General features: G+C 49.6%; 1 protein-coding gene across 2 annotated transcripts in view; it reads left to right on the top strand.

The window, feature by feature from the left end:
* Nucleotides 1–245: 245 nt before the first annotated feature.
* Nucleotides 246–12,264, top strand: part of GPATCH11 (G-patch domain containing 11) — a 253,848-nt gene continuing 241,829 nt past the window's right edge. The window contains exon 1 of one of the 2 annotated variants that reach the window (XM_063917973.1): nt 246–430. In XM_063917973.1, coding sequence (XP_063774043.1) covers nt 360–430 — 71 coding nt within the window. In that variant the 5' untranslated portion in view covers nt 246–359. Of the gene's footprint in view, nt 431–933; nt 1,159–12,264 lie in introns of those variants that run through there. The other variant, XM_063917974.1, reaches the window with a different exon arrangement.

Raw genomic sequence — 12,264 nt, 5'->3', positions numbered from 1 at the left:
CATATATAATGCATCCTACACGGTTACTCCAACATTTGGATTAACTGCATCTATTAAGCACATATATGACATTATCAGATCGGTTTACAGCACACTCCCTCTGTCTCCGTACCAGTGGTGAAATAATCCCACAAGTCACACACTTCTAAATACAACTGAAAGTGCCAGCAACAAAAATGGCGACAGTGCGTCGCTTCATACTGATCACGTGGGAGACGCTGCTGGTCGGAAGGAGATCGCGGCCGCACATGTTATGTGTAACTGTGATTAGCGGCCGGCCAGCTGTTTCCTGTCGCTCTTTACTGATAACGTTGGTCAGTCAGCTGAGTCCGGTAGTAACGGTGTAACGAGCCCGGGCAATGATTTACTATGAGGAAGATCGGGAGGAGGAGGAAGAGGACTACATGTCCGATGCCTTCATTAACTCACTGTAAGCAGCGTGTCCGCAGTCACTGTGTGTATAGGTCACTGCTAGCGCGGTGTATGTCACTAGCTCATTGCTCACAGTGACCTGCTGCAATTATGTTACTGTAGTTGCCGGGGATACCGCTCTATCCTATGGAATGGTCCTAGTTACTGTACTATGGGAGTCACAGCATAATGCGTTCTTTCAAAGTAAAAGTTAATGATAAATAAGCCTTGCAAGAGACCAGTCCTCATTCCTATAGGTGGATAAGTTATAAGATCCTCCATATTTCCATGAGCAGTTTTTTTCTTTAAATAAAAGGAAAAAATGGGAATTTCTGCAGCTGGGTACACTGGTATTCCACAGGGAATAACATTGGGGTGTAGAGTTGGTTCTTGAGCCGAGGCACCAACAGGCTTTGATTGTTCCCAGGATGCACTGCATGCACCGCCTCCTCTATAGCCCCGCCTCCAGGCACTGGAGCTCAGTTTGTAAGTTGGTGCTAGTGTAGGTCACTAACGGGGTGGGGGCTGCGCTAGGCAGCCCTGAAAAGAGCTTTTTAAGTAGACTTCATGGGCTACAGCACTTTTATGTCATTCTGACATGCTGTGCTGCGGCTCCATCACCTCCCTAAGCGGCTCTGCATACTCCCACGGCCTGGTTCCCGGGTACTTGCAGCGGGGACGCACCGGTTTCTAGGCACACCACCACTGCTGCTCTTCTGGATCGCGTGACTGCATGACAGGGAGGAGGTAAGAGGGTCCCCCAGGTGGCACCCACCATTAAATCGGTCGCAGTCCCAGGAGACGGGCCACGCCGCTGGCGTGGACACTGTGGCCGTGCAGGGACCCCACTATATACGCCATGGCAGGGAGCGCAGGTTGTATTTACTAAAATCCGTTTAATATAGTCTCCATAGTACCTGGTGTTGAAGTCCAGCAGAGGGGATAAGGTGCCGACCTGTAGCCGCTCCCCCCCGTTCCGGGTGCCATCTACTGGTGGTGTTCCCACCATGGAGCTGCATCTCTCTCTCTCCCTCACACCCTGAAGAGATTTTGTCGCCATTACATAGCTGGGCTGATCTTCGGGACTGCTGGGCACTGTCTCCTCTGTAAAGCCGCCTGTCTCATCAGCGCTGTGCGTTTACAGGACACTTAAGTATTCTACATGTCATTTTAGACAGTGTTAGTTAAGAACAAGTGTACTGCTATATGAATATTTAGTACAAGTATTCTGTGATATACATCCAGTGTTTACTGTGCATTGTTATATCTGTATACATACATATTTATATGTAGATTTACTAGTCCAGTGCAGTCTTATTGTGTATATGTAATAATTTCTGCATTGTACCTGTGACTGTGTGTGCCTATAGCTGCTGTGTGGATTCTATTCTGTGTATCAAACGTATTGCTATCACTATATTCTGTACCCTGGGGGGCTAAGGAGGTCATTCCGATCCGTTCGCACGCTGCAATCTTTCGCAGCCGTGCGAACGGGTCAGAACTGCGCATGTGTATGGGCGGCAATGCGCAGGCGCGTTGCTGCCTGGCGATGAGGGTAACGAAGAAAGCGTTCGCAGCGGCGAACGCAAGAAGGTTGACAGGAAGAGGCGGCCGGGGGTGGCAACTCACCATTTCCTGGGAGTGCTGAAGAAAACGCAGGCGTGTCCGGCCGAATGCAGGGAGGGATCCTGACGTCAGCTCCAGGAAGGATCGCCGCAGCGGGTAAGTCTTGAGCTGTGCAGAGACTGCACAAACTTTTTGTTTGTGCAGTCTCTGCACAGCGGATCGCAACCCTGCAAATCCCTAACCACCTCCCCTGTAGGCGGCGACTACCTGAACCCAGCTGTGCTAAAAGTAGCCTGCTAGCGATCAGGTCGGAATGACCCCCCTAAGTGCGTCAGGGTCTCATTTAAAATATAGTGTTCCACAGGATATACTGTTTTGTATTTTTCACTGTGTGTTTCAGTCACCTCACACCACTTAAATCCTCTGTTTCTCTTACGTCCTAGAGGATGCTGGGGACTCCAAAAGGACCATGGGGTATAGACGGGATCCGCAGGAGACATGGGCACACTGTAAGACTTTTACTGGGTGTGAACTGTCTCCTCCCTCTATGCCCCTCCTCCAGACCTCAGTTAGAGTCTGTGCCCAGGAGAGACTGGTCACACACTAGGGGAGCTCTACTGAGTTTCTCTGGAAAGACTTTGTTAGGCTTTTTTATTTTCAGGGAGACCTGCTGGCTACAGGCTCCCTGCATCGTGGGAGTGAGGGGAGAGAAGTCAGACCTACTTCTTCTGAGTTAAGGGCTCTGCTTCTTAGGCTACTGGACACCATTAGCTCCAGAGGGTTCGATCACTTGGTGCGCCTAGCTGCTTGCTCCCGGAGCTGCGCCGTCACCCCCCTCACAGAAGCCAGAAGAAAGAAGCAGGGTGAGTAAGAAGATTTCAGTGACGGCAGAAGACTTCAGTAACGGAGGTACAGCGCAGTGGTCGCGCTGCGCTCCATGCTCCCACACACCAACGGCACTCGCAGGGCGCTGGGGGGGAGCGCCCTAGGCAGCAAGTTACTGGAGCCTTTTTTCCACTGGCAAATATACATATTAGGGGTGCCTGGGCACTGTGTATGTACCCCCGCCAGTATAATATTTTACATTTTAGCGGGACTATAGCGCGCCGGGAAGGGGTGGAGCTTAGCTGCACAGCTTACCAGCGCCATTTTCTCTACTTCACAGTGCATGCAGAGACGCTGGCCCGGATCTCCACTCTCCTTACAAGTACAGGGATCAAAACGGGGGGGGGGGGCTTCACAGGCAATTGGTGCTATATATTTATAGCGCAGACATCATATATTATTTATATAGTAGTATATGGGCGCTGGGGTGTGAGCTGGCATACTCCCTCTGTGTTCTCTCTACAGGCTTCCCTGTGGGTCTGTCCCCTTTGGCCAGTGTGGGTGTGTCGGTACCGCGTGTCGACATGTCTGAGGCTGAGTGTTCCTCCCCGGAGGAAGTTACTGGGGGCGCGGAGAAGGATTTGGGAGTGACTCTGTCGGCACAGCCGACTGCTGATTGGGTGAATATGTTGAGTACATTGAATGCAAATGTGGCGTTATTGTCTAAGAGGTTAGATAAATCTGATTCTCAGATACAAACGTGGAGAAAATCCATGGAGGACGCTTTGTCTCAGGTACAGGCCCCCTCAGGATCACAAAATCGTTCATTTACCCAGATGGCAGATACGGATACCGACGCAGACTCTGATTCCAGTGTCGACTTCAGTGAGGCCAGTTTACATCCGAATTTGGTTAAGAGTATTCAGTACATGATTGTGGCTATTACAGATGTTTTACATATTTCTGAAGTGCCTGCTGTTCCAGATACGAGGGTTTGTTTGTATAAGGGAAAAAAGCCTGAGGTGACGTTTCCCCCCTTTCATGAGCTGAACGCACTTTGTGAAAAGGCTTGTGAGTTGCCTGACAAAAGGTGGCAGATTCCCAAGAGAATTTTTATGGCATATCCTTTCCCCTTTGACGACAGGGAGAAATGGGAGTCGTCTCCCAATGTGGACAAGGCTCTGTCCCGACTGTCCAAAAAGGTGGCCCTTCCGTCTCCTGACACGGCTGCCCTCAAGGATCCGGCGGATCGCAAGCCGGAAACGACATTGAAGGCCATTTTCGTCACTACTGGTGCACTCCTCAGGCCTGCCGTGGCATCGGCGTGGGTGAGTAGTGCTATTGCTAAGTGGGCTGAAAATTTGGCATCTGACATGGATACCCTTGATAAGGATAACATTCTTTTGACTCTTGGTTATATCAGGGACGCTGCAGCTTACCTAAAGGATGCGGCGAGGGATATTGGCCTCTTGGGATCAAGGGCCAATGCCATGGCGGTCTCGGCCAGGAGGGCGCTGTGGATTCATCAATGGAATGCTGATGCCGACTTCAAGAAAGCTATGGAAGCTCTCCCTTTTAAAGGTAGTGTCTTGTTTGGTGACGGCCTTGCTGACCTGGTGTCTACCGCTACTGCGGGCAAGTCATCTTTTCTTCATTATGTTCCCGCACAACAGAAAAAGGCGCCCCATTATCAGATGCAGTCCTTTCGGCCTAATAAATACAAAAAAGGAAGGGGCTCGTCCTTCCTCGCTTCAAAGGGTAGAGGAAGGGGAAAAAGGTCGCCTGCTGTGTCTGGCGCCCAGGACCAAAAGTCCTCCCCCGCCTCTGCCAAGCCCACCGCATGACACTGGGGCTCACCTACGGGAGTCCGTGCCGGTGGGGGGCCGTCTCCGAATCTTCAGTCAGGTCAGGTTTCAATCGGGCCTAGATCCTTGGGTCTTAGACATAGTGTCCCAGGGGTTCAAACTGGAGTTTCAGGAGATGCCCCCCCCCCCGCCGCTTTTTCAAATCAGCCTTGCCAGTTTCTATTCCAGAAAGAGAAGTAGTAAATGCTGCGATACAAAAGCTGTGTCAACAGCGGGTCATTGTCCCGGTTCCCCCGCCCCAACGGGGGGAGGGGTTCTATTCGAGCCTCTTTGTCGTGCCAAAGCCGGACGGCTCGGTCAGACCAATCCTGAACATAAAATCCCTCAATCCGTACTTGAAAACTTTCAAGTTCAAGATGGAATCTCTTCGAGCTGTGATATCCAGCCTAGAAGGGGGGGATTTTATGGCGTCAGTCGACATAAAAGATGCCTACTTACACGTCCCGATATATCCTTCTCATCAGGTCTTCCTGAGATTTGCGGTGCAGGATTGTCATTACCAATTTCAGACGTTGCCGTTTGGGCTTTCCACAGCCCAAAGGTCTTCACCAAGGTGATGGTGGAAATGATGGTACTCCTCCGCAAGCAGGGTGTCACAATTATCCCGTACTTGGACGATCTCCTGATAAAGGCGAGATCAAAAGAACAGTTGCTAAGAAATGTGGAACTCTCCCTAACTGTTCTGCAACATCATGGTTGAATTCTAAATTTGCCAAAGTCTCAGTTGATCCCGACAACTCGGCTGCCCTTCTTGGGCATGATCCTAGACACGGAACTACAGAGAGTGTTTCTTCCGGCGGAAAAAGCTCTGGAAATCCAGACCATGGTCAAGGAGATTTTGAAACTGGCAAGAGTGTCGATTCATCAATGCACTCGAGGGCTAGGGAAGATGGTTGCGGCTTATGAAGCGATTCCGTTTGGCAGGTTTCATGCCCGGGTGTTTCAGTGGGACCTGCTGAACAAATGATCCGGGTCTCACCTGCACATGCACCGGAAAATAAGTCTATCTTCCAGGACCAGAATTTCTCTCCTGTGGTGGCTGCAAAGTTCTCACCTTCTAGAGGGACGCAGTTTCGGAATCCAGGATTGGGTCCTGCTGACCACAGATGCAAGTCTCTGAGGCTGGGGTGCAGTCACACAAGGAAGAAGTTGCCAGGGAAAATGGTCAAGCCAGGAATCTTGTCTCCACATAAATGTTCTGGAGTTAAGAGCCATTTACAACGGCCTTCTGCAAGCGAAAAACCTTCTTCAAGGTCTACCTGTCCTGATTCAGTCGGACAACATAACTGCGGTGGCATACGTAAAACGCCAGGGCAGAACATAGAGCGGAAATGGTGGAGGCCACAAGAGTTCTCCGTTGGGCGGAACAGCACGTGAGCGCTCTGTCAGCAGTCTTCCTTCCGGGCGTGGACAACTGGGAAGCAGACTTCCTTAGCAGCCACGATCTCCATCCAGGAGAGTGGGCCCTTCATCAAGAGGTATTTGCAGAAGTGACAAGGCGTTGGGGAATTCCTCAAATAGACATGATGGCGTCTCGCCTCAACAAGAAGCTTCCAAGGTATTGTTCCAGGTGGAGGGACCCCCAAGCCAGTGCAGTGGATGCCCTGGTAATTCCGTGGGTGTTTCAGTCGGTGTATGTGTTCCCTCCACTTCCTCACATTCCAAGAGTGTTGAGGATCATAAGACGAACAAGGGTTCAGGCACCACTCGTCGTTCCAGATTGGCCACGGAGGGCCAGGTATCCGGATCTTCAGGAATTGCTCATAGAAGATCCTTGGCCGCTTCCTCTAAGAGAGGACCTGTTACTGCAGGGGCCATACGTATTTCCGGACTTACCGCGGCTGCGTTTGACGGCGTGGAGGTTGAACGCCAAATCCTAGCTCGTAAAGGTATTCCCGGGGAAGTCATCCCCACTCTCCTTAAGGCTAGAAAGGAGGTCACGGCGAAGCATTATCACCGTATTTGGAGAAAATATGTGTCGTGGTGTGAAGCCAAAACAGCTCCTGCGGAGGAGTTTCACTTGGGTCGTTTCCTCCATTTTTTGCAGGCAGGCGTGGATGCAGGCCTGAAATTGGGTTCCATCAAAGTGCAGATTTCGGCTTTATCTATTTTCTTTCAAAAAAAATATTGGCCGCCCTTCCTGAGGTTCAGACTTTCGTGAAGGGAGTGCTGCATATGCATCCTTCATTTGTGGCACCGTGGGATCTTGAAGTGGTGTTACAGTTTCTTATGTCTCACTGGTTTGAACCTTTGCGAAAGGTTGACTTAAAGTTTCTCAACGAGTGTCAGAATTGGCGGCTTTGTCTTACAAGAGCCCATATTTGATTTTTCATGTGGATAGAGTGAAATTGAGGACTCGTCAACAATTTCTGCCGAAGGTGGTTTCTTCGTTTCACATAAATCAACCTATTGTGGTACGTGTGGCTACGGATGCTCTGGCAGTGCCAAAATAAGATTTTAAACCTACCGGTAAATCTTTTTCTCCTAGTCCGTAGAGGATGCTGGGGACTCCGTAAGGTCCGTAAGGACCATGGGGGTATAGACGGGCTCCGCAGGAGATATGGGTACTCTAAGACTTTAGATGGGTGTGAACTGGCTCCTCCCTCTATGCCCCTCCTCCAGACCTTAGTTAAAGAACTGTGCCCAGAGGAGACGGACAGTACGAGGAAAGGATTTTTGTTAATCTAAGGGCGAGATACATACCAGCCCACACCATACACACCGTACAACATGGAATATACCAAACCAGTTAACAGTATGAACAAAACAGCATCAGCCAGAGACTGATCACAACTGTAACATAACCCTTATGTAAGCAACAACTATATACAAGCCTTGCAAAAATTGTCCGCACTGGGAAGGGCACCCAGCATCCTCTATGGACTAGGAGGAAAAGATTTACCGGTAGGTTTAAAATCTTATTTTCTCTTACGTCCTAGAGGATGTTGGGGACTCCGTAAGGACCATGGGGATTATACCAAAGCTCCAGACCGTGCGGGAGAGTGCGGATGACTCTGCAGCACCGATTGAGCAAACAAGAGGTCCTCATCAGCCAGGGTATGCTCGGCACAGCTGTAATGCCGAGACACCTCGGGCAGCCGCCCAAGAAGAGCCCACCTTCCTAGGGGAATGGGCCTTTTCCGAATTTAGTAATGGCAATCCAGCCGTAGAATGAGCCTGCTGAATCGTGTTACAGATCCAGCGAGCAATAGTCTGCTTAGAAGCAGGAGCGCCAACCTTGTTGGCCGCATACAGGACAAACAGTGCTTCTGTTTTCCTAACTCGAGCCGTCCTGGCTACATAAATTTTTAAGGCCCTGACTACATCAAGGGACTTGGAATCGTCCAAGTCACCCGTAGCCACAGGCACCACAATAGGTTGGTTCATATGGAACGACGAAACCACCTTAGGTAGAAATTGAGGACGAGTTCTCAACTCTGCTCGATCCACATGGAAAATCAGATAGGGGCTCTTGTGAGACAAAGCCGCCAATTCGGACACCCGCCTCGCAGATGCCAAGGCCAACAACATGACCACTTTCCAAGTGAGAAATTTAAACTCCACCGTTTGAAGAGGTTCAAACCAGTGTGATTTTAGGAACTGTAACACCACGTTAAGGTCCCACAGTGCCACTGGGGGCACAAAAGGAGGTTGGATGTGCAGCACTCCCTTTACAAAAGTCTGGACTTCTTGGAGAGAAGCCAATTCCTTCTGAAAGAAAATAGATAAGGCCGAAATCTGCACCTTAATGGAGCCTAACTTAAGGCCCATATCCACTGCTGTCTGTAGAAAGTGGAGAAAACGACCCAGGTGAAAATCTTCCGTAGGAGCATTCTTGGCTTCACACCAAGAAACATACTTCCTCCAGATACGGTGATAATGCTTCGCCGTTACCTCCTTCCTAGCTTTGATTAGAGTAGGGATGACTTCCCCCGGAATACCTTTCCTAGCTAGGATTTGGTGTTCAACCGCCATGCCGTCAAACGTAACCGCGGTAAGTCTTGGAACACACAGGGCCCCTGTTGCAACAGGTCCTCCCTGGGAGGAAGAGGCCACGGATCTTCTACGATCATTTCCTGAAGATCTGAATACCAGGCCCTTCGAGGCCAATCTGGAACAATGAGTATTGTCTGCACTCTTGTCCGCCTTATGATTCCCTGAGGAAGACCCAAACGGGTCGATACGCGTTGGAGAAGGAGCAGATCATCACATAAACTACTATTATACAATACAGCAGCACCTAGAAGGAAATCTGGACGGAACAAACCACACATACAAGTGATCCTGTGAAGGAAAAACGGAGCCGCACGGCTGAGAAGGGACAGACCTACGAGTGGAATACCGATCAAACAGGCTGAAGGAAGACAGAAGAAAAGAGTGGAAGTATACGTCGGGATCAAGCGCAGGAGAAAAGGTAATCGACCCCGTAGGAGGGAAGGTTCACGACGGACAGTCCCCCTGTGGGTCCCGAAGTCGGTGATACCTTCCCCCCAGAGACATGACCGCGTCCCTCCGGTACTGACGGTCGGCAGACGCCTGTGTGTGCGGGCGCCTCCGGCTGTGAAAAACGGAGCAGATCAGCGGGGAGTCCGGGGCTTTTTCCATTACCTTTCCCCTGATCACCTTATCCCACTACTACCCACATTGGGGTACCCCGCAGCGACACATACGTTTCAAATAAGAACTTGCCTCCACCAGAAACTGTAATCATAAAACCACTGTGTTATAACTGGAATTTGAACATTCCTGATAATCCAGAAGTATCCGCACAGTCTGCAGTATAAAACATTATCAAACCACAATAAGGTGGAAAAGAGGTGGGACGCCACACTCTGTTCACACCACATATTTGGAATCTCATTTTTTCAAACCCTTTTTCAAATCTTTTTTCATAATACACAGGTGCAGTACGAACAGTCTGACCTGATATATATTTTTTCATATTTTTGCTTGTATCCCAATACTGTTTTTTGTATTTTCATTTTTTATTTTTATTATTTTTCTATTTCTTCATTTTTCATTTCCCACCTCAAACGTATTAAATCTATATACTTGTAAAGAGGCAAATTTGCCCAAACACCATTTATAAGAATAAATGTCAGTTTTATTTTCAAAAAATATCATCCTGTGATCTTTTTTCACTTAAACCATTTATTTCTGACATCCTATATGCACGCAGGCGCAGTTGTGTAAATTCTTGCTATATTCAATATTTTTGAGATGAGTGGAAGTGGACGGAACACATAGACCGACTGAAACACCCACGGTGTCACTAGTGCGTCCATCGCCACTGCCTGAGAGTCCCTCGACCTGGAACAATACGTCCGAAGCTTTCTGTTGAGGCGTGACGCCATCATGTCTATTTGAGGAAGTCCCCAACGACCTGTTTTCTCTGCAAAGACCTCTTGATGAAGTCCCCACTCTCCTGGATGGAGATTGTGTCTGCTGAGGAAGTCTGCTTCCCAGTTGTCCACTCCCGGAATGAAAACTGCTGACAGAGCGCTTACATGATTTTCTGCCCAGCGAAGAATCCTGGTGGCTTCTGCCATTGCTGCTCTGCTCCTTGTCCCGCCCTGGCGGTTTACATGTGCCACGGCTGTGACGTTGTCTGACTGAATCATAACGGGTAGGTTGCGAAGAAGATTCTCCGCTTGTTGTAGGCCGTTGTATATGGCCCTTAATTCCAGCACATTGATGTGTAGACAAGCCTCCTGACTTGACCATATTCCTTGAAAATTTCTTCCTTGTGTGACTGCTCCCCATCCTCGGAGGCTCGCGTCCGTGGTCACAAGAACCCAGTCTTGAATGCCGAACCTGCGACCCTCTAGAAATTGAGCGCTCTGAAGCCACCACAGGAGAGACACCCTGGCCCTGGGGGACAGGCATATTCTCTGATGAATTTGTAAATGGGACCCCGACCACCAGTCCAGAAGGTCCCACTGAAAAGTTCTCGCATGGAACTAGCCGAACGGAATGGCCTCGTAGGCCGCCACCATTTTCCCCAATACTCGAGTGCATTGATGAACTGACACTCTTTTTGGTTTTAGCAGGTCCCTGACCATGTTCTGGAGTTCCTGGGCTTTTTTCGTCGGGAGAAAAACCCTCTTTATTTCTCTAACGTCCTAGAGGATGCTGTGGACTCCGTAAGGACCATGGGGGATAGACTGGCTCCGCAGGAGACATGGGCACTTTAAGAAAGAACTTGACTCTGGGTGTGCACTGGCTCCTCCCTCTATGCCCCTCCTCCAGACATCAGTTTGAGACTGCCCAGAGGCATATGGGTGCACTGCGGGAGCTCTCCTGAGTTTCCTGCTAAGAAAGTATATTTGTTAGGTTTTTTATTTTCAGGGAGCACTGCTGGCAACAGACTCCCTGCATCGAGGGACTGAGGAGAGTGGAGCAGATCTACTTAAATGATAGGCTCTGCTTCTTAGGCTACTGGACACCATTAGCTCCAGAGGGTTAACGTTCGTCCCAGAGCCGCGCCGCTGTCCTCCTCACAGAGCCAGAAGAAAGAAGGCTTCAAAAGGCGGCAGAAGACTTCGTGAGCTTCACTGAGGTAACGCACAGCACGGCAGCTGTGCGCCATTGCTCCCATACACCTCACATACTCCGGTCACTGTAAGGGCGCAGGGGGGGGCTCCCTGGGCAGCAATATAAACCTCTTATTTGGCAAAAGAGAGCATATATACAGCTGGACACTGTATATATGCATGAGCCCCCGCCAATTTTACACTTTTAGCGGGAATGAAGGCCGCCGCCGAGGGGGCGGGGCTTCTCCCTCAGCACTCACCAGCGCCATGTTTTTCTCCCCAGCACCGCTGAGAGGAAGCTCCCCGGACTCTCCCCTGCTTATACCACGGTAGAAAAGAGGGTTTTAAAGAAGAGGGGGGACACATAATTCGGAGCAGATAATAATAACAGCGCTACGGGGTAAACATTAAATTGCTGTGTTTTTCCTGGGTCATATTGCGCTGGGGTGTGTTCTGGCATACTCTCTCTCTGTCTCTCCAAAGGGCCTTGCGGGGGAACTGTCTTCAGAAGAGCATTCCCTGAGTGTGTGGTGTGTCAGTACGTGTGTGTCGACATGTCTGAGGTAAAAGGCTCTCCTAAGGAGGAGATGGAGCAAATGTGTGTGTGGTGTCTCCGTCGACAACGCCGACGCCTGATTGGATATGTGAAATTAAGTGCTACGTTGAATTTATTACAGAACAGACACGGAATCTACCCATGTCTGTCCCTAAGTCACAGAGACCTTCAGAGTCTCTCAACGCTCACTATCCAAAATAATACACACTGATATCGACAAGGAGTCTGACTCCAGTGTCGACTACGATAATGCAAAGTACAGCCAAACCTGGCAGAAAAGTATTCAATATATGATTATTGTAATAAAAGATGTTTTGCATATCACTGATTACTCATCTGTCCCTGACACGAGGGTACACATGTTTAAGGGGAAGAAAGCTGAGGTAAATTTCCCTCCTCTCATGAAGAAAAAGAGCGGGAATCTCCAGACAAGAAGCTGCAGCTTCCCAAAAAGAATTCTCAGGGAGTATCCTTTCCCTAATGGGGCCAGGATACGATGGGAATCTTC

The sequence above is a fragment of the Pseudophryne corroboree genome, chromosome 4, assembly GCF_028390025.1.
Source record: "Pseudophryne corroboree isolate aPseCor3 chromosome 4, aPseCor3.hap2, whole genome shotgun sequence".
In the NCBI taxonomy this organism is placed as follows: Eukaryota; Metazoa; Chordata; class Amphibia; order Anura; family Myobatrachidae; genus Pseudophryne; species Pseudophryne corroboree.
Note: the sequence above shows the minus strand (reverse complement) of the source record. Positions and strands in the feature narration are given on the sequence as shown.